The following is a 27,225-nucleotide window of genomic DNA, read 5'->3' on the forward strand; positions in this document are numbered from 1 at the left end:
CTCTGAAAAAAGCTTAAAAAAATACCAGATTTAAAAAATTCTTCAAAAAAAACCACGAACCACGAGGACAAGGTCTCCATCCTTGACGTCGGGTTTCCGCTGGTGCCACTTGCCCCGAATTTGAAGGCCCAGGACATATTCTTTGGACCATCGCCGCCAGAACGCTTGCCTGACTGACGAGGCAAGTTGCCATCGCCGCAAGCAGCTGAGACCCTCCTGGTCCGGAGTCCGCAGTGCTGGGGGGGCGATGAGCGACCCGCCTGTCAGCATGTGCCCGGGCGTGAGTGCCTCGCCGTCGCTGGGGTCCTGGCTGGGGGCTTCCCAGCGGCCTGGAGTTCAGGACGGCCTCGATCCCGACGAGGACTGTGGCGTGCTCTTCGGCGGTCAAGAGCGCGCTGCCTACCGCCCGTAGGAGTAGGCTCTTCCCAGACTTGACACCTGCCTCCCAGAGTCCTCCCATGTGCGGCGCTCGAGGCGGTATGAACGCAAATTCGCATCCTTTTCTTGACGCGAATTCGCGAACTGCGTCCGCCCGGTCCTCGAGCGCCTTCTGCAGAGCGCTGAGGTGGCGGCTCGCTGACGAATTCGTCCGTTCAATGGACGATTCACTATTTGTTGTGGCCCTGACCAATTTTTTTTTTTTGAGGTTTGTAGTGTCCCATTTTACCCTTTCAGTTAAGTGAATCAAATAAACATCGAACAATTTAGGTGCATTTGGTAGGGAAATACTTTTCCTACTGCCCTCGTAAGCATATCACGAAGAGATTGGTGGAATGCGGGAGACCAAGAAGTAGGGTTGGGAAAACATCGATAGTGGCCACCATCGATGTTTTCCACAATCGATGGTGGAAAAGCTCGATTGTATCGATAGTATCGGAAAATTTTAAACCTCATTAAACAAAGCCAAAATTTGTGAAAACAAATAACGTATTATTATTTCATACGGTCTTATGTATAAAGTAAAATAAAGAGATCCATTTCAAAAGGTTAAATAACTTAAAAATATTTTATATATCAATATTTTTGTTTAAAAACAGCAGTTTGTCCACATTGGATGTTTTTAGTAATGTCCTTTTTGCGGAAACTATATCCGCCGCTTTGCTGAACATTGGTTCAGACGCTGTGGAAGTTGCGGGAATAAACAGACAGTGCCTCGCTATTTGTTGAAGGCCAACGGTTTCATCTGTACAATTCTGCAATAATAAATTGTTTTGTTTTAAAATTACTAATTTTAATCTTTTTAATTGTTGAATTTAATTGTATTTACCTTCCAAAATTCAAGAGGGTCCTGATTTAGATGGCTCTGCTCCATGTAGGTTTTAAGAGCTTTGATAGAATCTACCCTTTTCGAACCAGCTTTGGCAGCGTGTTTGGCTTTTAGAAAACTGAAAAGTAGATCGTTAATGGACGTTTCACATTCTTCTGGAGCATCTGGTGAAATTGGCAGTTTTTCGGGAGATTGACTTTTCAAAGAAGCAAGCTCATTTTCAATTAAAATGACTGCATTTTGTGTTATATTATTAGACCGGAATCCATCCATCTTTTTTAAACCGTGGGTCTAAAATCGTTGCTATTTTGGTCACTGATCGGTTTTCATAGTGGGAATGTCTTGAATTTATTTTTTCCAATAGAAAACTGCATACTTATTTACCTTCTTTAGTTTTTAGTGCTTTTGTTGATTCGAGTAATTCTGTATTTAGCCCGCATATGATTGGAATTATCAGGTATATTGTTACCTCTTGTGCAAAACATTTTGTGGTGGCACTATCAAAATATCCCAGTAGCACTAGCAGATCTTTCAAAATAGAAAATTCATCCGCCGTAAGCATTTTTGGAGCCATTTCACCAACTTGACTCAGTGAAGCATTCTGCCGGTCGATACTATCGATGGTGAACCGAAACAATCGATAGTTGTGAATCGAAAGCTAGAGGTACGTTATACCACTGTGGAAAAATAGGGTTCTTACGAAAATTTTTTATCCAGGAAAAAGGGGTACTGGGAAATCGCAATACACCCAAGTCGGTACGACCACCAGACTACGATAGCACCGAAAACTGGACAACTGAGTGGTTGCTGTCCACTTTCCCGCTGCGGATAGAGTCGATACTGACTCGCCGACGTTGGGCTAGCCCAACTTCTCTAGCGAAATTTCAAGTTCATGTTCACTCTTATCAGTATCATATAAAAAGCTTTTCGTTGCTGCCCTAAGGCACAGCTGTTTATACCTTCATATTCTTGTCTCGTTTACTATTGTCTTTACTATTGGACACATTCGTAAAGTAACTGAAGATTGTGGAAACTAAGCAATATGAGTTTGGAATAATATAATTCTCTTTATATATATGTGAATGTAACCTGATCAACTTCTTAATTACACAGCGTATATACCTGAAGCCATCAAAGTCATCTTACCCAACGATACATCGATGAGTAATTTACAACTACTGTGAGTACAAATAGTGGCTGAAACCACAATGTAGATATGCCAATGCAGGCGTAGATCTGGTACGATATATATATATATATATATATATATATATATATATACTGATTTGAAGTGTATGTTCCCCTCTAAGGATCAAGTAATTATTTTGAAGAAGAAATTAAGCTGTAATTTGTTTGTATGTAATCTATGTATGTATGTATGTATGTATCTATATATTCCATTATTATTATTCTTCTCTTACTCAATTAAAATTACAACTTATTCATGAATATTCATTATTCTCCGTCAGTCGAGTACTTATGCTTATCCCTCGCAAGATGCAGTAGAATATGTAGAATCTTTGAATTGGGACAACGCAAAAAGGTATATGCGTTAGTCATGGTCGGGAGGGTAAAGACTAGGGACGATTAGCACCACTGTTCCCTTATCAGACGAAAGAAGAAGTATATCTCTTCTACCAGCTTCCTAAATGCGTATCGGCGCAGATTTGTAATCAAGTTTTTTTTATTGTTATTAACGTATAGATACCGTGTATGATTCTCGAAGCGCATTATATTGATTTGTGTCAGTAAAACTGTGTAGCTAGGGGAAAAAGAACCCCGACCAATCCGACGAGCTGGACCCGAGCACAGCAAGAATGCGCGCCTTCGAACCTAGCTTCCTATTAGCATGGAGTCAGAAATACCATCTATGGCAATGGCTAGGTCAGAGGCTATATAGTAGAGTTGGGTTGCTCATGAGTGAGTGAACAAAAATGAGCTGTTCACTTCACTGAGTGAACTGAACATGTTCACTCAATTTTTGTTCAGTTGTTCACTTGTTCAGTTGCTCACTCAGTTGTTCACTTGTTCAGTTGTTCACTCACTTGTTCAGTTGTTCACTCACTTGTTCAGTTGTTCCCTGTTGACTCACTTGTTCAGTTGTTCCCTGTTCACTCACTTGTTCAGTTGTTCCCTGTTCAAGATTACTCTGCGATACACAAGACAAAATTACTTTTAGCCATATGACATTAGACTTAGACAATTTTGCTGCGTAGAGAGGGATAGCACTAGAGACAAAATGCAACATTATTGTTCGTAGCAGTCTCTAGAAACGTCTAATGGCTTTTAGTAGAACAACTAAGGCACTACTTGACACACAATGATGTTTTCCAGCAGAACACAGACACCAAGCCAGCATAATTGTATCCGCAAAGTAAAATTTTCGATAAATTCTGCCGCAGCGCTTCTCCCAGCTCAACTGGACAGCCAGCTTGACGCATATAGGAATAGGAATCAAGCAATCCCTTTTGTCAAATTTTTAATGAAGTAATATTGGTAACTGAGTTAATTGCAAGCACTCCGTGTAATCATAGATTCCATAAATTTTGTATAGTTGAAACAATCACGGCTTCACCAGCATGTCCGATATGTGCGGCAGGCTGCCTTCTTTCGCAACTACGTTATGGTAACAATACGCTGGCGGCGGAACTGGGAGACGAAGTCGGAGGAACTGAGACAGGAATTGGAGAAACCCTAGCTACAAACGAGGGAACACATTCTTTGAAAAGAACGGGAGGTCATTTTAAAAAGAGAGGCAGAGGGAGGCCCATCAATCCACAAGGAGGCGTGACAACTAGATCAAGATCGCGACAAGTAGAGCATGGTCGGTCTGAACAGGAAGAACATATTTCGGAAAAATCAAGACGATATAGTGTAAGGTATATTCAGAATGCCTTAAGTGTACAACAAGAAAACATGTTAGATGATATGGTTGAAATTTGGAATAGGAACATCGAGGAGACAATTCAGAGACAGCTGGCGTCCCTCAATCTAAGCAATGCCAACCAATCTGTGGGGAACTGTGAGTCTGGCCATAGGCAATCTGGCTTACGCACTTCTTTGACAGAAAATAGCTCCAATAACAATAGTAGCCGAAGCAGGTCAAATGCACAGATAGCACCAGCAAAAGCGGCTAGCATAATTCAAAACTGGCGGATAAAGTTTGATGGTTCGAGAAATTTCATGAGAATGGAAGAATTTATCTATCGGATACGGTCGTTAACTGAACAAAACTTAAATAATGATTACCAGCTTCTTTGTGACCACCTATATCTCTTGTTTGCTAATAAGGCCAGCGATTGGTTTTGGAAATTCCACCGTAACAATACCAATTTTTCTTGGGAAACCTTTTGTGTTGAATTTCGAAAATGATTTGAAGAGGTTGAGACTGATCTTGACATATGGGAAAAGTTAAGGAAGCGAAGACAAGGTGAAAAGGAATCTTTTGATGATTACACTAGTCAACACGATTTTTCCTCAAGGAACAAAACGAACTTTTTCTTAAAGATTTGGGGCTTAGAAATGGTTTGATGATATTTTTTGTTTTTTCTATGGCAGAACTTTTTTTTGAAGAATTTTTGAAAACTGGTATTTTTTTTAAAGCTTTTTTCAGAGCTAGCGCTTGTTTTTTTCACATAGCTCTAGTATCTTACGTCTGGTTGTAAAGAACTTTGCTATTTTAAAAAGATAATATTTTAGGTTTAGTTAACGAATTTTAGCTCCAAAGTCTCTCCATAGATTTTAAGGAGCGATACCTTAAACGACGCCAAATTAACGCACCTATACACAAAAAAATAGAGGACACAAGATATAATTTTTTTTCGACTTTTCCTGAGTTTTTAAAATCAAAATTTCGTAAAAAATACCGCTCAAAAATCATCATTTTTGCATTTCAATGCTTTATATTTCCCAGACGGTAAGCTGTAATCACAAAGTGTTTGGGCTTAACTTATAGCTGTTTTAATTATCTTTTCAAAATAGCAAAGTTCTTTACAACCAGACGTAAGATACTAGAGCTATGTGAAAAAAACAAGCGCTACCTCTGAAAAAAGCTAAAAAAAAAAATACCAGTTTTCAAAAATTCTTCAAAAAAAAGTACTGCCATAGAAAAAAAACCATAATTCTTTAAAAAATTTTAAATCCCCATATCTATCAGAAAAAGTCGGTTTGGATCCTTGTGGAAAAAAAAGTTCGATTTTGTCGAGTAGTGTAATTACCATAAGCTTCGCGAGTGATTGTTTGCAGAAAATATAATTGCTAAGATCAATCAGAATCCAAAAAGGTCTACAAAACGATTAAGGCAGTATTGGAAATCCATTCGCTCTGAAAGGAAAACGCTGGTAGCAGCTATTTTTAGTGAAATCGATAATAGACTGTACACAGAAATATGCATTGAAGGGAACAAGTATACCGCCCTCTTGGATTCTGGAGCCACTTTAAGTTGTGTTGGAGGCAAGGCAGCACTGAAGTTACTGGCATTAAATAAAACCAAAAAGTGCTCCGGCAACATTCGAACTGATAATTACACTAGTCAACACGATTTTTCCTCAAGGAACAAAACCAACTTTTTATTAAAGATTTGGGGCTTAGAAATGGTTTGATGATAATTTTTTTTTTCTATGGCAGAACTTTTTTTTGAAGAATTTTTTAAATCTGGTATTTTTTTTAAGCTTTTTTCAGAGGTAGCGATAGTTTTTTTCACATAACTTTAGTATCTTTCGTCTGGTTGTAAAGAACTTTGCTATTTTGAAGAGATAATTAAAACAGCTAGAAGTTAAGCCCAAACACTTTGTGATTACAGCTTACCGTCTGGGAAATATAAAGCATTGAAATGCAAAAATGATGATTTTTGTGCGGTATTTTTTACGAAATTTTGACTTTAAAAACTCAGGAAAAGTCGAAAAAAAATTATATCTTGTGTCTTCTATTTTTTTGTGTATAGGTGCATTAATTTGGCGTCGTTTAAGGTATCGCTCATTAAATCTATGGAGAGACTTTGGAGTTAAAATTCGTTAACCAAACCTAAAATATGAAAAAAATGAACAAAAAATACCTTTTGGAAGGTTGCGAGCCCAACTGCCCATTGGGAACAAAGGAACGCGATCAGGTACCAAATGTACAACCCTTGTTCGTTTGCTTTGTTCCCAATTGGCAGTTTGGCCCGCGATACCTTAAACGACGCCAAATTAACGCACCTATACACAAAAAAATAGAGGACACAAGATATAATTTTTTTTCGACTTTTCCTGAGTTTTTAAAATCAAAATTTCGTAACAAATACCGCACAAAAATCATCATTTTTGCATTTCAATGCTTTTTATTTCCCAGACGGTAAGCTGAAATCACAAAGTATTTGGGCTTAACTTCTAGCTGTTTTAATTATCTTTTCAAAATAGCAAAGTTCTTTACAACCAGACGAAAGATACTAAAGTTATGTGAAAAAAACTATCGCTACCTCTGAAAAAAGCTTAAAAAAATACCAGATTTAAAAAATTCTTCAAAAAAAACCACGAACCACGAGGACAAGGTCTCCATCCTTGACGTCGGGTTTCCGCTGGTGCCACTTGCCCCGAATTTGAAGGCCCAGGACATATTCTTTGGACCATCGCCGCCAGAACGCTTGCCTGACTGACGAGGCAAGTTGCCATCGCCGCAAGCAGCTGAGACCCTCCTGGTCCGGAGTCCGCAGTGCTGGGGGGGCGATGAGCGACCCGCCTGTCAGCATGTGCCCGGGCGTGAGTGCCTCGCCGTCGCTGGGGTCCTGGCTGGGGGCTCCCAGCGGCCTGGAGTTCAGGACGGCCTCGATCCCGACGAGGACTGTGGCGTGCTCTTCGGCGGTCAAGAGCGCGCTGCCTACCGCCCGTAGGAGTAGGCTCTTCCCAGACTTGACACCTGCCTCCCAGAGTCCTCCCATGTGCGGCGCTCGAGGCGGTATGAACGCAAATTCGCATCCTTTTCTTGACGCGAATTCGCGAACTGCGTCCGCCCGGTCCTCGAGCGCCTTCTGCAGAGCGCTGAGGTGGCGGCTCGCTCCGACGAAATTCGTCCCGTTGTCGCAATGGACGATCTGGGGATATCCTCGGCGCCCAACGAACCTTTGGAAAGCCAATAAAAAAGAGTCAGTGGTCAAGTCAGATACAAGTTCTAAGTGAACCGCTTTAGACGCAAAACAAACAAAAAGCGCGATATAGGACTTGTATGGGGGCCTTCCTCGAATTTTCAATGTCGTCGAGACGGGTCCACAAAAATCAACGCCGCAATTTGAAAATGGGCGGAGAGCACGGAGCCGGTCTGCGGGTAAATTTCCCATCAGTTGCGTCAGCAGTCGAGGCTTGCATTTAAAGCAGCGGATACACGATCGAACTGTCTGACTGCAGACCTCCTGAGCGTTTACGATCCAAACTCTCTGTCGAAGGATGCTCACAAGTGCTCGTGGACCGACATGAAAATTGATATGGTGCAGATGACGAACATAGCTCCGCACGAATTGCGAACGCTTCGTCAAAAGCAACGGAAACTTGGCATCGTATGATATAGGAGCTTTAGCTAGTCGCCCCCCTACTCTCAACAACGAAAAAGTACACCAAGTACCAGTGTCTTCATGGATGAAAGGGTTCAACCGCTGAAGACTAGGACCAACTCTAGATCCTTTCCGAACTTTCTCGATTTCCTCACGATACTCGTGATGTTGGATAACTTCAACAATTTTGCGAAAGGCTTCATCATACTCGGTCGGTGAAACCGTTTTTTCAAACGTTATGCTCGGGTTCTTACATTTTCTTATAAAGCGGAACATATAACAAAACACTCTAAGCAGCTTGAGGTGTGACGAGAATCCCTCGATGACATCTACCAAATCCGAAATTTCTACCGCAGCGGTCAGCCCGACCGCGTTCTTCCTCTTCTCCAGCTCGACATCTTCTGTAGGCTCGAAATGAGGGTTTTTTGGCCAGGTCTCTTCTTCATCCTTCAAAAATGATGGTCCTTCAAACCAGATTGACTGGACGATTTCTTTGACGTCACAACCTCTTGACACAATATCTGCAGGGTTCTGTTTTGTAGGGACATGCCGCCACGTAGCTTCATCTGACCACTCCTGAATCTCAGCCACCCTATTCGAAACGAACGTCGACAACGAAGATGGATGCGACCGAATCCAGTGAAGAGTTACTTCAGAGTCTGACCAATAAACAGCTCGTTCGATAGGGACCTTTAATAGGGGCTTGATTCTGTGACAGAGATCCGCGAGAAGGTGAGCGGCACATAACTCAAGCCGTGGGAGCGTTTTGGTCTTGAGCGGCGCTACTTTGGACTTTGAAGTCAACAATGATATTTTTAAACCTTCTGCAGTTCTGCTACGGACATAGACGCACGCTCCATAAGCTCTCATGGAGGCGTCAGCGAAGGCATGTATTTGGATCGGTGACATCGGATCGGAATACACAAACCGAGGTATGGATATCTCTTCCAATTGAGTGTATTTTTCAACATATTCCATGCTGTTTCCAAATGCATCGGAATCGACTCATCCCAATCTAGTTTGTTAAGCCAAAGTTCCTGCAATAGGATCTTGCCCTTTATGACGATAGGACTTAACAATCCAAGGGGGTCGAACAGCTTCGATGTCACCGACAGTATGTTCCGTTTTGTCGCTCGGAGACCCATGACTTCATTGTCAATTTTAAACTGAAAGGCATCTTCCTTAGGCAACCATGAGATTCCTAACGCCTTAGTCGATTCTGAATCCGAGATCGTTATGGGTTTTGCTGTGCTCTCAGATGCGGTGATTTCAGGTGAGTTCGAAAACCACTTCGCTAACTCAAACCCTGCGGTCTGAAGAACCTGAGATACTTCGGACTTAATTGCCCTTAGCTCCTCTACGCATGCAGCACCAGTCAACATGTCATCAACGTAAAAGTCGCACCCAATAACGTCAGCAGCTTTAGGGAATGATAGCTTCACAGACTCACTCAACCTTTTTAAACACCGGATAGCCAAAAAAGGGGCTGGTCCAGTTCCATAAGTCACGGTGTTAAGCTTGTATAATCTCAAGGACTCAGATGGGTCTCTTCTCCACACTATCATCTGAAACTGCCTATCCGCTTCATTCACCATCACTTGGCGATACATCTTTTTCACATCGGCAGTCAGGGCGAACCTGTGCAGACGGAAGCGGAGCAGTGTTGAGTATAATTCCTCTTGAATGGTAGGTCCGACCATCAGAATCTCATTCAAGGCCACCTGAGAGGACGTCTTCGACGACGCATCGAACACGACGCGAAGCTTGGTGGACGTACTTTGGGGCCGAAGGACACACTGATGTGGAATTACGTAGTGTGGAGTAGAAGGAACCGTATTGTCAGTCGGTGACATATGACCTAAGGAGAGGTACTCTTCCATGAATTCCAAGTACATTTTCTTCAACTCAGGGTCACGAGACAATCTTCTTTCGAGCGACAAAAACCGCCGTTTAGCAACCTCAAAGGAGTTGCCCAAACAATTTGGATCTGATTTAAACGGCAGCCTTACTTCAAACCGACCTGATGGCAATACCTGAGTCGTCTTCCGAAAGTGATTTTCACATAACGTGTGCTCAGGCGAAATAATTTTCTTTGGAGATGGCATTTCTTCCAGTGACCAGAATTTTTGCAAGGTCCTATCAATGGAAACTAACAGCTCTTCACTGCAACTCAAACTGTTTGCCGTTTGGGGGGCAGAACTTTTGGAAACATATTTTCCCGAAACAACCCAGCCAAGAAGGGTCTTCTGAAGAGTTGGATAGTCAGGACCTTGCTTGATTTGACCAACAGCTAATAACTCAAAGAATGATTCAGCTCCAATCAGCATGTCTATTCTTTGTGGCTTGTAGAAATAGGGGTCTGCCAGTGGTAGGTTCTCTGGGATTTTCCAATCAGTTACATTAACTGACTGGTCAGGATGATAACCTGAAATTGATTTCAGGATCCAAAAATCAAAGGAGAACTCACTACCATTTATGCGCGACTTCACCACAGTGTGTATTTTATTCTTTACTTGAGAATTGGATTCACCAATACCAAGCAAGGTAATACACGACTCCTCTCTACGGATCTGTAAGCGGTGGGCGAGGTCTTCCGTGATGAAGTTTGTTTGGGATCCAGAGTCAAGGAGAGCTCTGGCCAAAATGTGTTCACCATTTTTTGCTCTGACACTTACGATCGACGTAGCCAAAATCACCCTGTCCAACGAAGTCGCATGCAGAGCATGAGAGGTGGAAGGGTGGTCCTGATTTAAAGGAGGAGACGAACTCTCTGGGGGTGGCGGCAACGCGAGACTATTATCAGTCACTGTGTATCGATGCAACAATGTGTGATGTGAGCGGCCACAAACTCGACATTTGGCGACCTTGCATCTTACAACAGTGTGACCCTTTTGCAGACAATTTATACATAAGGACGCAGACTTTGTGAACTCGAACCTTTGCATAACCGAGAGACGTGAAAATGGCGTGCAGTTGGCCACTACATGGTCTTCCGAATTGCAATAGCTGCATGTTCGCTGAGCTCTACTGTTGGGGGGAGTGGAAGAACAAGCAAATGAACTGCGATTGTGCGACTTGCTTGGCATGACTTTTTCTTGCCTTGGCTTTGTCGACTCTTCCGCAGACAAATGCTGGTATCGACGATTTAAAACTTTTTCAAAGTCGGACCAAAGCGGCAACTTTTCGAAGTCAAGCTGTTCTTCCCACTTCTGTCTAGTCACTGGGTCGACTCTGTTCAAAACGAGATGAATGAGCATTGCATTCGAAATCTTCGTATCGTCTCCTATCGATAATAATGAACCATAGATCGATGACACTGTATCGATGAGGCTTCTTAGGGACGATGCGGACTGTTGCGAGATTTTTGGCAGATTAAACAGTGCGGAGATTTGGTTCGAGAATATTAGACATTCGTTGTCATATACTCGCTTTAGGCTGTCCATGGCCTTTGCATAATTGGCCTCGGTGACTTGGAACGCCTTTATTGTTCCTAATGCTTCATTAGAGAGGCACGAAATTAAATGATTAAATTTTTCGATCACCGGTATACTCTCATCATTATGAACAAGAGTCTCAAAAAGGCTAATAAAATTTTTAAACTCCGAATATTTACCACTAAATTTTGGTAGTGCCAATTTCGGAAGTCGAGCACGAGTTGGGGCTGTAGAAGCTGATACCGAGGGCGGCGGATCGCTTGTTAGCTTCAAGGCATCGATAAGCGACATTATCTTTGCCTTGGTTACAATGGCCATTTCTTCCAGCTCGGCTCCAAATTCATCTTTGCTATCAATTTCTTCTATTTGCTCCTGCAATAGGTTGGCCTTGTTAATAGCAGAATTCAGAACATCGAGTCTGCATTGTAGCTCTGTCAATTGCAATGGAATCGACCCACCCTCTAAACGATCCTCTAAGCGGCGAATGCTTTTGACTCGGTTTCTGAGCTTACTTTTTAAGTCATCGAGAACAGACTTATTTTCTTGTGCAATTTTACTATTTATAATCTACGCGACGAAAACCAATATTTTTGTAGATAAAGAAATAATAAATGTTCAAACAAGAACGAAAATCGAGAACGACAATAACTGAATGTCGAGGCACGAGGTGTATAGTTGGTTGCAAGTGACAGGCAAAACGATATACCCTCACACTGTAGGGTAGCTCGTAATTTTCCAAGTGAGAGCCGAAAGATATATACCCTAAGAATGTAGGGTAGCGCGTCACTTTCCAACTGAGAGCCAAAACAATATACCCTAAGAATGCAGGGTAACGCGTCACTTGCGAAGTGACAAGAAAAACAATATACCCTCGAAAAACAGGGTAGCGCGTCACTTGGCGCTCCGTTTTGATCAAGCGCGGCAACGAAATTCTCCCACCAAATACACAGCAAGCAACGGTGGATAAGCGAAAGCGAGAGACGAAAAGAATGCACCGGTGCAGCTGCTTGTATGTATGTATGTATGTATGTATGGAAGTAAGTGTTATACACCGCGGCTTGGGTTAACGAACCAACTTTTTGGCGAATTTCACACAACGAGAGGGGAAAGGGGGGGCGACAGTGATTGCGGTAAACGATATATATATAATTGTGCGTCCAAATAGCGGTTCAAATAGAGTATGGTATGGTTTTTGTACATATGTGTTATATGGTGTTATATATGTATGTATGTGCACTAATAAATTAAATGCATGCAAATCAAACTCTACTATATCATACGGCTGTGCCAAGAATTGAAAGCGAGGTGCAATTTTTCCAGCACAAGACAATTTATATATGTATTTATGTATGTCTTCGGCTCTAGCTTTCAATTTTTTGCACAAATACCTCAGGCTCTGCGTTCGGATCTTTAAGTCCAGCTGCCACTTTCCTCTTGCAGTCCGTGCAATCACAAGGGGCCATAGGTCTTCTAGGTTGCAGCTACGGGGTCTGTTTGGGAAGCAGCAGGTATAGGCAGGGTAGCAGCAACGGTGAAGCAGCAGGTATGGCGGCAGGGTAGCAGCCACGATCAGCAACAGGCGGTGAGGGTATTGCGCGGCCGACACGATGGATTTGGCAAGTCTTTTGTTATTTGATACACACACGACGCGGGCAACTATACAATACTTTTTATTCTATAATATAGAATTAATTAGTTATATTATTTATAACTAATGTTGGCGTATTTTTGTTACACTGTTTTTACACTGTTTCACTGTCACTATTATTTGTTGCCTTTATATTTGTTCTTTACTGTCCACCCGGGGGCGCCATGAAAATTTAGAATAGTTTTTCTAATCAAACAAAACCGAAATACTTGGGTGGCGTATAGATTTATTAAAGGCGGGGACGAAATAATTTTAGGTGCGCTCGATCGAAGCCAATTTCAACGATTATATTCTAAAATTCATTCCACTTCATTCTATGCCTAACTAACCTACGGTGGCAAAGCGGGGCGAATTAGCCTTGAGCGAAAGAGCGAGCTTTTATTGCGCTCCCGCCTTGCCCTAACCTACTTACACTAGACTTCAAACAATTCAAAAATAATCTTAACATAAATCAACGAAATCACTTTTACCGAAACTCTCAAAAAACAGTATGAAGAAAACTTTAAAATCAAACCCGAAAGTTTTGTTGAAGAGTGGGCACCAAGCTGTATATGTCAAATGTGTAGATTGAATTTAACATCATATGATTACGACGAAAAGTAAGTAACTCTAATCCACAAACTATTAACTTTACCCAAAATACTAAACATTATTTTTTTTCTTACAATTGTTTTAGAAAAAAATTTTAATTTGGTAGTCCAATGATGTGGAAAAAAACAGATATTCACGGCGCCGAATGTTTCTTTTGTTCTTCACGAGAGCTGCATAATGAGCGATACCTTAAACGACGCCAAATTAACGCACCTATACACAAAAAAATAGAGGACACAAGATATAATTTTTTTTCGACTTTTCCTGAGTTTTTAAAGTCAAAATTTCGTAAAAAATACCGCACAAAAATCATCATTTTTGCATTTCAATGCTTTATATTTATCAGACGGTAAGCTGTAATCACAAAGTGTTTGGGCATAACTTCTAGCTGTTTTAATTATCTTTTCAAAATAGCAAAGTTCTTTACAACCAGACGTAAGATACTAAAGTTATGTGAAAAAAACTATCGCTACCTCTGAAAAAAGCTAAAAAAAAAAATACCAGACTTCAAAAATTCTTCAAAAAAAAGTTCTGCCATAGAAAAAAAACCATAATTCTTTAAAAAATTTTTAATCCCCATATCTATCAGAAAAAGTCGGTTTGGATCCTTGAGGAAAAAAAAAGTTCGATTTTGTCGAGTAGTGTTATCAATCTCCAAATCTTAATTTTTAACTCTCAAAGTTACCGAATGGCCATTATCTTCAGTTGATCTACGCCGATATTCGGGATATCCATCGATGCCCGTCACTGTATCGGAGACCAAATTTTTTGGAAAACGTTTAGAGCATTTCCCTTTAACCATACAGGGTGAATTCAAATTCAACGCACCACATGGACCGTAAATCATATTTTTGGTGACCACTTCAAACAATTCAGGATCCACTGTCGGATCTGGAATTTCTGCCGAATTTCAATTTGATTCGGCCTTATTTTTTCAATCAGCCAAATTAAAATATGCGCATGAGGCAAACCTTGTTTCTGCCATTCAATTGAATACATCCAACATTGAACAGACCCAAATGCACCGTGTTTGACAATTAAATCCATGAGTGATTTCAATTTTTGTCTAAAAACACGTACTAAAATATCATGGCGATCTTTCGATGTTTGGCCAGCAAACAATAATTCCGAGATTTCTTCCCATTGCGGATTACACGTGAAGGTGATGAAGAGGTCTAGTCGACCGTAACGCATGACATCGCATCTTGCGCGTACTCAAACATATGACGTGGACTTCCAACATACGACGACGGTAATATTATCATAGTTCCAACGTTTTGTGCATTACCATCGTTGTTAATGGCATCACGCAAATGAACATAATCTTCGGAACGTAATTTGACTTGGTTGAATCGAAGAAAATTTAACCGTTCCGATTCAATTTTTGCATATATGTCAACAATATACTGGTGGAAAAGTGCTCTACACCTCATTATGTGGTTGTCTTGATTTTGCCGTATCTGCAGCCTGTATGCGTAATAATTCATAGCACTAACTTTCTTTGTTCCTTCTCGACCGTTTACTGGATTTATCATTTTAATGTTGAAATTATAGCCATCTTATCCGCTCCAAAACAATATGGGATATTGTAGTGCATCATAACAGCGATGAGTCTCGGATACACGTTCAAGTTGTTCATTTCCAAAATTTAACTTTAAAAACCACACAGGTTGGTTTAAAACGCACACATTTTCAAAAGCAACAAATATACTTACACAAATTGCAATTTTTTCAGAAAACAAATTTTCACACAAAAAGTTATAAAAAACAAAATCTATCATCAAATGTTCTGTTCTACAGAATGACACAAAATGAAATGAAAAAGGCGTGCAAACACACATTTTTAGACCAAATTTGTTCTACAGAATGACACAAAATGAAATGAAATGGGCGTTTAAACACACATTTTTGGACCAAATTTTAGATTTTTTTTTATTAATTTTTAATTTTTGTGGAACCTATTTTTAGAAAAGTGAAAACGTTTGTAAAGAAAGAAGGCCCCTTTTTTTGGGTTCTTTTAAAAAAACTTGCATGCAATTGGATGCGTTGCGGAGAAATTAAATGAAATAGGCGTTCAAACACACACTTTTGGACCAAATTTAAGATTTTTTTGATTCATTTTTAATTCTTGATGAACCTATTTATAGAAAAGTACAAATTTGTTTGTGCAAACCAGGTCACATTCTCTGGCTATCATATAAATTAAACACACGTTGCGCAAATTTGGGATGGTCACCACATTGGGCCCCCCCCATAGATTTACCAAAAAATATGGAACGATGGAATGGAACATGTACCGTTCGAGTGAGAGATTTATGGAGTGTCACCCAAAAGTACTAGGCACAACCACTAACCATACAGTATATAGATGCGCCAGTTCATACAACGAAAGGGGCGTTTCTGTCCCAGCACCCCCAGGTCTTCGGCTAGGGTGCTGGGACCATTCGGCTGTGGTGCTCAGACGTTCGGGTCGTGGGCCTGAGACGTTCGGCATTTTTTCGACATGTTCGATTCATGACGAGATGCGAAAGCAAGCTGAGAATTGCAAATGTATGTGTGTAAACAGACACGACAAAATTTTGTATCAATTCTTATTTTCCGAAACAGTTTTGAGTTTCGTTTCCAGGTTACGTAAATGTGTGTGTGCCATGTATTCACACATAGTGTGCTTGTGTGTAAGCTCTACAATTGTTGGCCGCTTGAATTGGTTTTTCGTATTGTTTTGAGGGCTGATGTGATGTAGCGACCTATTCAGGGCCGGATCAACCCTCAACCGGGCCCTGGGCAACCATCAATCTGGGGCCCTCCTTTATTTTGTATTTTTTTCAGTGGCTATTATATATTTTATTCATTATTTGGAGTTTTGTTTTTTTAACAAAATTTTTCTGTTATTTCTAGGAGGGCGCTAGGCAACTGCTAATCCGGCCCTGGACCTATTCCCGTCGTAAGACTTCATATTTTCTTGGTGTGTTCTGTCGCTCGACTCGACGCGGGCCGAGGCATTGACGAAGCCGAAAGCAGAGGCAAAGGCTAGCCTAAAAGAGAATGGAAGAAATACCCCGCGCGCCCGACGCAACAACAGCTTTTCAAAACAAAACGAAAAAATATTTTATGAACGGCTTCGTAAATGCCTCGACCCGACCCGCGTCGAGTCGCCCTGAAGCCCTGAATAGGTCGCTACATCACATCAGCCCTCAAAACAAAACGAAAAACCAATTCAAGCGGCCAACAATTGTAGAGCTCACACACAAGCACACTATGTGTGAATACATGGCACACACACATTTACGTAACCTGGCAACGAAACTCAAAACAAACTCAAAACTGTTATTGGTATTTGGTACTGGTACTGGTGCATTTTTTCCATATTTTAGGTTTGGTTAACGAATTTTAGCTCCAAAGTCTCTCCATAGATTAATGAGCGATACCTTAAACGACGCCAAATTAACGCACCTATACACAAAAAAATAGAGGACACAAGATATAATTTTTTTTCGACTTTTCCTGAGTTTTCAAAGTCAAAATTTCGTAAAAAATACCGCACAAAAATCATCATTTTTGCATTTCAATGCTTTATATTTCCCAGACGGTAAGCTGTAATCACAAAGTGTTTGGGCTTAACTTCTAGCTGTTTTAATTATCTTTTCAAAATAGCAAAGTTCTTTACAACCAGACTTAAAATACTAAAGTTATGTGAAAAAAACTATCGCTACCTCTGAAAAAAGCTAAAAAAAAAAATACCAGACTTCAAAAATTCTTCAAAAAAAAGTTCTGCCATAGAAAAAAAACCATAATTCTTTAAAAAATTTTAAATCCCCATATCTATCAGAAAAAGTCGGTTTGGATCCTTGAGGAAAAAAAAAGTTCGATTTTGTCGAGTAGTGTAATATAAGGTGATTGGGTGTATGGAGTTAGTTTTGGCGGAGGAAAGGAACAAAAACATAAAGTACACCTACAAAAAAGTGGTACTATGTAGATGCACTTAAACTTTATTTTATTTTATGAATTTTTGTTTGTTTATTATTTAAAATAACTTGTGCGGATTATGTATATGTGCGTATGTGTGTATGTACGTACAGTGCAAGAGACGAGAGCGCCAAAGCAAAAACCGTATGTATGTGCATATGTATGCTCGCCACCCTAGTCGCGATCCAACATGTTCGATGCAGTGCTTCTCTAAAGCGGGGGCATAGCGACATATCTCCTCGCGGACGTTGGCGTCATATCTCCGCGCGGACATGTGTCCTTTTTGAAACGACATATCTCCGCGCGGTCTCCAAAACGACATATCTTCGCTAAATTCTGGGCGGACATATGTCGTTTCAAAAACGACATATCGCCGCGCGGAGTTTGGCGTCTTATCTCCGCGCGGAAAATGTATGGGCGGAGATATGTCGCGCGGACTTATGTATGTCGTTACCCCAAAGCGGGCCATCCACGATAGAATTTGTTCGGCAAACATGTTGGGTTCGAATCGATGGTGGTAGTGTTCGGGTCGTAATTTCGAGTTCGATGTTGTGTTCGAAGAGAATAGAAATTATTCTACCTTCGTTGTGTTCGTGCCAACATGTTCGTCCATGGATGGCAACTTTGGCACGAACATCATTTGTAAACATTTTTGCTTGAGTGAACACCTTCATTTAAAATGTCAAAACAATTTTGCAAGAATTTATAGATTATTATAAATTAGATTTAGATTTATTATAAATTTATTTATTTATATTGCCATTAAGGCAATTACTGTCTCGGTGTCCGCTGATGTGTTGACTCGTTGACAAATGTAAACAAAATGATGTTTGCGAGAAATGTTCGCACTCGTTGGTGGGCAAATGAAATTCATAATAGACAACATGTTTTCCAACAAATTCTATCGTGGATGGCCCGCTTTAAGCGGAATGGAATTAGCGGAGATCTGCGTGTGCCTATGTATATATAATAAGAATTCCCGAGTTCACAAGTAGGTTTTTAAAAAGATATTTTATTAAACCGAACTTATAAAATAGAACATAGGATATGATAATGAATTCCCCAACTCAATGTTAGAAAGTCTCAAACGGAACTGTCTTCTTGTTCTCGAGTTATTGATCTCGAGACCTCTGTTGGGAAGCTTAAAGCTTATCTCCTTAAGCTTTCGGCTTCGGCTGATATTTCGTCTTCGTGATTGAGTGATGATGGCTTCGGCTGAGAGAGGCGAAGCTTCGGTTGTGAGAGGCGTTGCTTTGGTGAGAGCGGCTGATAAGCGATGCGTTGGTCTATGTGTGGGAGGCTTGGGAGATGCGTCGGCTTGGATGAAACAGGCGGCCGCAGCTGGTGATTGGTGTCAGCTTTCATCTTGAGAACTCACTTCTTTACAAGAGTTCTCCCTTCTATTGGAGTGTGGGACTGATTCTGAATTAGTCATAGTGTGGAGTGTGGGAACGAGCTGATAACGTATTGGTCAGCGACGTTCTATTGCATTCCAGAGTTTTGGGTTGCATGGGACTTCCTGTTGATTTCGGTATGGACGAATCATGCGTTGTTTATTCAGGTGTTGGGGTATCTTCTTATATGTTTATCTTATTTCATATAGATGCGAATACATGGGTGTAAGGGTGAGTGCTGGGCATATGCATAACGTGTATAGGTGTGGGTGTGGTTATGAATATGTCAAGTGCTTAACGTATACTTAATGCGTATGTGGGTGTAGGGTATTATGGATATGTTACTCCCCCGGCATTTCTTATAAGCCTGTCCTCAGGTTTTCACTTTAGGGTATAGGGAGGGGATTTCCTCTATAACTATTGGGGTACTATTTTCTTCTTCTTCTTTTTCGTCTTCTTCCTTAGGTTTTACATATTGAATAGTTATATTTTTAGGTATTTTCTTAAATTTGACAATCAGATACCCAGTTATGCTTATTATTGATAAAATGAACATAATTACTATAACTATCTGCAATATATTGTTATATTTTGTTTGTTCTATAATTATTTCTTTTGTCTGTACATAAGACAATGGTTCTAATCTAGTTATGTTATTACTCACATAGACGTTTTGTGTAAAATCTAGCATTGAATTAGTTATTGTGAATTCGTTTAATTGAGTTGAACAGTTGTAAATCTTAATTATATTATTGCCTTCGATTGTTATTTCTTTGTCTAAACAGTTTTGGTTTAATTTGGATTTTGGAAGGTTCCATGTTAACAATATATTTGGTTCAACGTAATTAATTTGGAAATTCTTAAAAGTTCTTGTGTATGGACATTTAGTGGGTTTTTGCTTTAAAATCCCTTTTATACAATTGTCTTCTATTATTTGCTTAGTTTCTTTGCTATATATTTTGTCTTCGTAACTATAATATTTATCGAATATTAATTCTGTTAGAATATTATTTTGGTTATCTGGATATTGCACAATTTTATATACTGGGATATTAGCAATTTCGCTCGGAATATTGGAGATTATATAAATTTCGTTTGTATCAACTTTTAGCCATGTAGAAGTTTTAATATTTAGCAATTTCTCAGAATTTATATGTTTCAGGTAATCTTGTTTTAGTAGTTTTGGGTTAAAAATACCAAGTCTAGTTAGTGGCATTCCCATTTCTATATCCTCTATGTATTCAGTGAAATGTTGTAGGTTGAAGATTAAAATTTATAATTGTTGATTTTTGTTGTTTTCTTCGTTTAATTGGTTTATTATCTCAATTCCATGGTTTACTACTTCTATAACTAAATTTAGTTCGTTTGTTTGGATGCTATGTGTGGCGAGATTTTCTATTCTCTGTTCTAATTATTTCTTGTCTTCTTGATCTAGTGTGCCAAATAAGTATTTATAGGCGGTACGTACGATATTTATTAGGCCTCTCTTGTTGCGTTTAGCAATTTTTAAGCCATTTATTTCCCTATTAAATTTATCTACTAGGTATTTTACTTGGATTACGTTTTCAAATTTATTAGCCATTACTAGAAGGTTTTGATAGGTTTCTTCAGTTTTTGTTACATTACCTGTTAAGTAATGGTATTCATAGTCAATCGGGAGGTCGATTGATCCCGTTTTAAATATGAGGTATCCGTTTCTGGACTCGATCGGATTTATTTCAATATTTTGTCCGACTGTTGTAAGGACCATTAATGTCATGATGACGATGATTTTAATTATGTTGCCGTTGATCGTTAACTTCTGATTCGATGGGCGGCCTGGAATTATCTTATTTGCTAATATTAATTTTCTTTTTATATTTGTTTTTGTAATGTGTTATCTTTCTTCCCCTATTCTTTTCTTCGTAATCACTCCGGCGAGCAAGCGGCAACGCGGGCCCAAGGGGGTGGGACCTCCACCCAAAACGGCAAAGAAGCCCAAACCCAAGGCGAAGGTCAATGAGGTGACCAAACGACATCTGATCGTGGCACTCATTGACCGGAGTGACGAGAATGGCAAGATGACGGAGGCGCGGTGGAAGATGGTGCACGCGCAGCTCGTAGAGTCGCTGTTCGGAAGAATGGAGGAGGACCCAACAGCCCCCATGCCCACGTTCGATGGTGCTGGGTGGCTTAACGGGGTCAAAATACTTAAATGTATGGACGACCCCACACTCAAGTGGCTGACGCAAACGGTCTGCCAAATGGAGGCGATGTGGGAGGGGGCCAGACTGGAGGTTGTGGAAAGGGAGCTAATCCCGTCCATACCAAAGGCGAAGGTACTCTTCCCCATCGCAATCCAAGGAGACCGTGCGCTGAGGCTGCTACAGCGGCAGAACCCAGACGTGCCAACGGCGAACTGGAGGATCCTGCACATTGGGAGCCCACTACCCAACGGGGCCCAGAGTGCGATCCTCCAAATCAGCAAGGAGGCAGAGGATCTGCTGTACCCCAGATTCGGGAAGATGGCGTGGGGCATGGGTAGCGTATACCTCCGCCTCAAAAAGCGCCACCCCGAAGACAAGGACACGCACACCCTGCAGGCAGGCGAGGTGGAGAAGGACCTCGGTCTGGAGTCCATCGTGGAGGCCGCTCAGGGTATGGCGCTGGACGACTCCGAAGAGGAGGAGGACGGAGACCTGACAGTAATAGTCAACCCGTCGAGTGTAGTTGAGCCAGCCTCCCATGTCAGTGAGGGTGCTGCAGCTCAACCTCCATAAAAGCAAACTCGCGTCGACGGAGCTCCTCATCGCCATGGAGCAAGGGCCCATCGACATAGCTCTGGTCCAGGAGCCATGGCTTGCCTCTGGCAACGCTGTGGCCGGACTAAAGTCCTCTAACTACAACCTTTTCCACTCACCATCGGTAAGCAGGACCAGAACCGCCGTACTCGTACGGAAGGGCATCCATGCTTACCTTTTGTCTCATTACACCACTGATGACCTGACTGCTGTGATGCTAGAAAGCGAGGAAAAGCACCTTATGGTAGCTTCCTGCTATATGGCACACGACAGGCCAGCTCCACCGGAAGAGCTAAGGAGTCTGGTGGCGGATGCCAGCCCAAAAGACCAGCAACTTCTGATTGGTACGGACGCCAATGCCCACCACAGCGTGTGGGGAAGCCCCGACATCAACGACAGAGGTGAGTCACTTTTAGACTTCATACTATCAACTAACCTAGATGTAGCAAACGTAGGGGAGGAACACACCTTCGTAGGTCCCACCTCGTCCAACGTACTAGATCTCGTAACGGGAAAGAGTACTTTGGTATCTGGCTGGAGAGTCCTTGAAAGACCATCCTTCTCAGACCACAAGTACATTCAATTCAAGTGCGAATTTAAACACTCTCCGAAGATAACTGTTTATAGAAACCCCCGGAACACAAACTGGGAAAAGTTTAAAAAAACAGTTACTTCAAAGCTCGCGAATCGCCCGGGCACAGTGAAATCCCCGGAAGACATAGAAACGTCCCTAGAGACCCTGTCAAAGGAACTACTGGATGCGTACCACGCATCATGCCCACCCTCGAGAACGAAAAAGAGGACCAAACCACTCTGGTGGAACCGGGACTTATCGCTTCAAAGAAACAACCTCAAAGAATTCTTCAAAATCGCCAAACAGGCGAACGAGGAGATAATCAATGAGGAATACAAAACCCTACTCAGGGAGTACAAGAAGGAAATACGCAGGGCACAAAGAAACTCGTGGAGGAACTTCTGCTCCAATATCGAGACAGTCCCAGAAACGGCTAGACTCCGGAAGCTGCTATCAAAGCAACCTACCATACAGAGTCAGCTGAAGCGAGAAGATGGACAGTGGACTGAGGGCAGTGAAGAAGCCCTAACAGCACTAATGGAAGCTCACTTCCCAGGATGCACCGAGGTTGCTGACGCTACAACGCATCAGGACCTAGTAACTGAGGAAGTGCATCCCCCAACAGGTCTCATATCGTCTAAGAAAATCCACTGGGCTATAGACTCCTTTGCGGGTACAAAAGCACCTGGACTAGACGGTATATTCCCAGCCATGCTACAGGTGACCAAAGACGTGATCACCCCATGGCTCTCTGCAATATACTCAGCTTGCCTGAGCACAGGCTATATCCCTATCCAATGGAGGACCTCGAGGATTGTCTTCCTTCCAAAGGCAGGAAAGTGCAGCCATATGAGCCCCAAGGATTATAGACCGATAAGCCTTACATCCTTTCTACTCAAAACACTAGAAAAGCTGCTGGATCTACACATCAGGAATGATGTAGGGAGACTGATGTCAACCAACCAGCATGCCTACACCAAAGGGAAATCGGTAGAGACGGCACTGCACTCGCTAGTAGCCACCATCGAGAGAGCCCTCCATAATAAAAAGTATGCTCTAGGAGTGTTCGTAGACATATCCGGAGCATTCAACAACGTCACTACGAACGCTATTATGGACCGCCTAGAAGCGACCAACACACATCCCGCAATCAACCTCTGGATAAAGAACCTTCTAAGTTGCAGACGGGTGCAATCAGAGTGGGGCACCGCTTCCATGGTGAGGGGGGCGCATAGAGGCACACCACAAGGTGGGGTCCTGTCGCCCCTCCTGTGGAACCTGGTGGTCGACGACTTAATAAAGAGATTCGAGAGGAGAGCCCCAAAAATAACAGCCTATGCAGACGACATAAGCATAATTATTACGGGAGTATGTTCATCGACCCTCAGCTCCATAATGGAATCAACACTCAGGGAGATATGTGAGTGGGCAGGAAAAGTAGGACTCAGTATCAACGCGGACAAGACGGACCTCATCCTCTTTACCAAGAGATACAAGGTACCGGCATGGATCCCCCCGAAAATTGATAAAACCAGGCTGACCCCGAAAACACAAGTCAAATACCTCGGCATAGTACTGGATAGCAAGCTGGCATGGAGGCCCAATGTGGTGGAAAGGGTGAAGAAGGCCACCATTGCGCTATACGCATCCAAGAAGATGCTTAGCAGCACGTGGGGCCTGTCACCCGCTCTAATGCACTGGATCTACATCTCGGTGGTGCGACCGACTCTGCTGTACGGAGTCTTAGTGTGGTGGCAAGCGACAGAAAAGAAGACGTACAACAAGCTTATGGAAAGGACCCAGCGGCAGGCACTGCTCTGCATTACGGGGGCGCTGAGGTCAACCCCAACAAAAGCTCTCGAAACCATAATCGGAATAGACCCCCTGGACATCCACGCTCAACTGACTGCAGGAAAGGCGGCACAACGCTTAGTAGCATCAGGCAATATGTCTCTACAAGGATTCGGGCACAGTTCAATTGGCCGAGACATGACCAGTATATCTGACTACATGATCCCCCAAACTGGCCTGGATGTTAAAACAACCTCATACATGGGACCCGATGATTGGAAAAGGGGTCGGGACCAGACTCAACACCTCAACATCTACACTGATGGCTCCAAGATGGAAGGAGGAGTAGGAGCAGGCATATACTGTACAGACCCTGAGATAAGGCTGTCCTATAAGCTACCGGACCAATGCAGCATATTCCAGGCGGAAGTCTTCGCCATACGGAAAGCGGCAGAGGCTGCTCAGTCTACGGATCGTCCACATGACGTGATCAACCTGTTCGTGGACAGCCAGGCGGCGATAAGATCCATGCAGTCGTCGGCGGTCAGTTCCAGAAATGTCTTGGCAAGCAGGGAGGCACTAGATATCCTAAGCACGACAAAGTCAGTGCGGATCTACTGGGTTCCCAGCCACCAAGGCATCGATGGCAACGAGATGGCGGACGGTCTGGCTAAGGACGGCGTCGGGCTGGAAAACGACAGAACTGAGAACGTGCCTGTCTCCCTTAGAACGCTCCAAAGCGATTTAGAGAAACGGGCCGACACACAGGCAAGAAGCAGGTGGAGCAGAACCACCACCTGCAGAACCTCAAAAACCATGTGCAAGGAGCGCAACAGGAAACTCAGCCACTACATACTGCACCTCCCACGGAAGGACTGCAGAATGTTGGTGGGAATACTCACAGGTCACTGTCTGGCCGCGGCACATGCCGTCAAACTAGGCATCACCAACAGTGGCCACTGCAGGAAATGCGAGGAATCCGGGGCAACTGAAACCCTGGAACATCTCATCTGCAACTGCCCGGCCCTCTCAAGGGCTAGGAGAATATACCTGGGTGCCCCGGTACTGGCATCACTGGAAGATGCCTCCAAGAGGACGCCAGGGGAACTGCTAGCCTTTGCCAAAAACACCTCGATCCTTAGGGACTTCAAAACCTCATAAATATTTTCGAAAGGTTCATACACCCCCATCCGGACAACTAAGGGCCATATTGGCCTATGCGTGGCCCCGTGAGGGCCGTCTGGGTTAACCTAACCTAACCTTTTCATCTATTTTGGTTATTTCACCCGTCTTTTTGAAAGGGTTAGTTATTTTGGACTTCACTAGAGGTGATTTTCTAAACCTAGTGTCTACTTCAAAGTCGTTACGACTTTGGTTCAACTGGGTGATCTGATTCACCTTGTTCAGTTGAGTGTCGTACTCTGGACTTCCTGCGTATATGAATATATCTGCAGGTGTTCTGTTGGTAGTATTATGTCGGGTCTTGTGATTATATGTGTATATTATTAGTTCAAATTTAGTGTATTTGTTTTCGAGGTCATTCTCACTGGATATGATCCTCAATTTTTCGTTCACTGTTTTATGGAATCTTTCAACGTCTGATATTCCATTTTTACTGGATGTGATTAGGATCTTGACATCTTCCGAGATAAGCCATGCTTGCAATGCTGCGCACATAAAGGCTGAATCTTTGTCAGCTTTAATTTCTTGGGGTTTTCCCATTTCATTAATCGCCCTTTTGGTTTCTAACCAGTCACGACTGTTCACTTCTATTAGTGTAGCGAATTTTGAGTATATATCGATACATGATAGGAACTGTTGGTTACCTATCAGATAGAAGTCCATTACGTAACGCTCTCGGATGTTTAAGACTTCCGGTGTTACTTCAAATGACAACTTGGTGTTTCTATGCTCGGACTTGGCAATATTACACGTTGTGCATTCGTTTATTATATTTTGTATCAATTTTTGGTGGTCCGGGTAGTAGTGTTTTCCCTTAAACCAATTGATGGTTTTCTCTATTCCAGGGTGAAGTAATTCTTTGAGGTTTTTCATTATCAATTCTTTGAATTCTGCGTAATTGGGTATGTCTATGAGTTTTGAACTTGATTTCATAACTTTTGTGAAATTGTTTGGACTGATAATTTCTAAATACGCTTGTTGGAAAATTGGGAAATCAGTCTCGTTATGGAAATATAATGCACTCTTTTTGGTACATAGATATTCCTTAATGAGTTCTTTAGCCAAGGTGTTGATCATTTCCTTGTATGTGATTTTGATAATCAATTTATGGAAATAGTGTTGTGTAGTTACTTTATCTTCATCTCCCTTGATCAACTCAATCTGACGATTGAAATAGTTGATTGGTCGTTCTGTAATGGGGATATGATTGAGATTGTCTTCTTGCGCACTGTGTATTGTGGCGCCTGCACTGTCAGAGACTTCTCCGAGTAGATTTTCATTAACTTTAACTCGGGAAAGGGCGTCAGCTACATGGTTTTCTTTGCCAGGTAGATATTTGATTTTGAAGTCGAGTTCGTTTAATTTGATCTTCCACCTTTGTAGTTTCATGTTTGGTTCTTTGAGGTTGTTTAACCATACTAAGGGCTTATGGTCGCTAAGTATTTCGAATGTTCTTCCGAACAAGTATGTAGCCCAAACAATTGCTAACAGTTCTTTCTCGATAGCGGAATAATTGATCTCATGTTCGTTCAGCGTTCGGCTGGCGTAGCAGATCGGTTTATGGTCTTGTGGTAAGACTGCACCGATAGCCATGTTACTAGCGTCGGTAGTAACAGAAAACATTTTGTTAAAGTCTGGATACACGAGAATTGGGTCTGAGGTGATGAGTAGTTTTAGTCTCTCAAATTCCTCGACATATTTCTCTTCTTTAGGATCTATTGTTGCTCGTTTCTTTAATTTGAGCGTCATAGGCTTGGCTATATTAGCGAAATTAGGAATGAACTTCCTGTAAAATCCGCAAAGTCCTAAGAATGACTTGATTTGTTTCGTGGTTTCGGGGATGGGAAACCCTGTGATGGCTATGATCTTGTTAGGATTTGGCACTATTCCTTCGGGTGTAACTATATGACCTATGAACTCAGTTTCTTTCTTCAGAAACTCACACTTATCCATTTGTAGCTTGAGGTTTGCGTCTCTCAGCTTGCCAAAGACTTTTCTTAGAGACAGAAGGTGTTCGTCCAATGAAGTCGAGAAAATTATTATGTCGTCTAGGTACACCAAACAGTCTGTGAAAATTA

General features: G+C 42.0%; 1 protein-coding gene across 1 annotated transcript; it reads right to left on the reverse strand.

Annotated features, from left to right (window-relative positions):
• Positions 1-1,007: 1,007 nt before the first annotated feature.
• LOC121404940 lies at positions 1,008-2,289 on the reverse strand. Its single transcript, XM_041595358.1, has 2 exons — positions 1,268-2,289; positions 1,008-1,193 (listed from the first exon to the last, which is right to left on the reverse strand). The coding sequence occupies exons 1-2, from the start codon at positions 1,538-1,540 to the stop codon at positions 1,008-1,010; spliced, it is 459 nt and encodes a 152-aa protein (XP_041451292.1). The 5' UTR covers positions 1,541-2,289.
• Positions 2,290-27,225: the final 24,936 nt, after the last annotated feature.

This window comes from Drosophila obscura, unplaced genomic scaffold (assembly GCF_018151105.1).
Source record: "Drosophila obscura isolate BZ-5 IFL unplaced genomic scaffold, ASM1815110v1 contig_58, whole genome shotgun sequence".
NCBI classification, from domain to species: domain Eukaryota; kingdom Metazoa; phylum Arthropoda; class Insecta; order Diptera; family Drosophilidae; genus Drosophila; species Drosophila obscura.

Coding starts and splice junctions, on each gene's coding strand:
- LOC121404940 (XM_041595358.1), bottom strand. CDS start 1,540: ATGGATGGATTCCGGTCTAATAATATAACACAAAATGCAGTCATTTTA. Junction 1,194..1,267: donor ACCCTCTTGAATTTTGGAAG/GTAAATACAATT, acceptor TTATTATTGCAG/AATTGTACAGATGAAACCGT.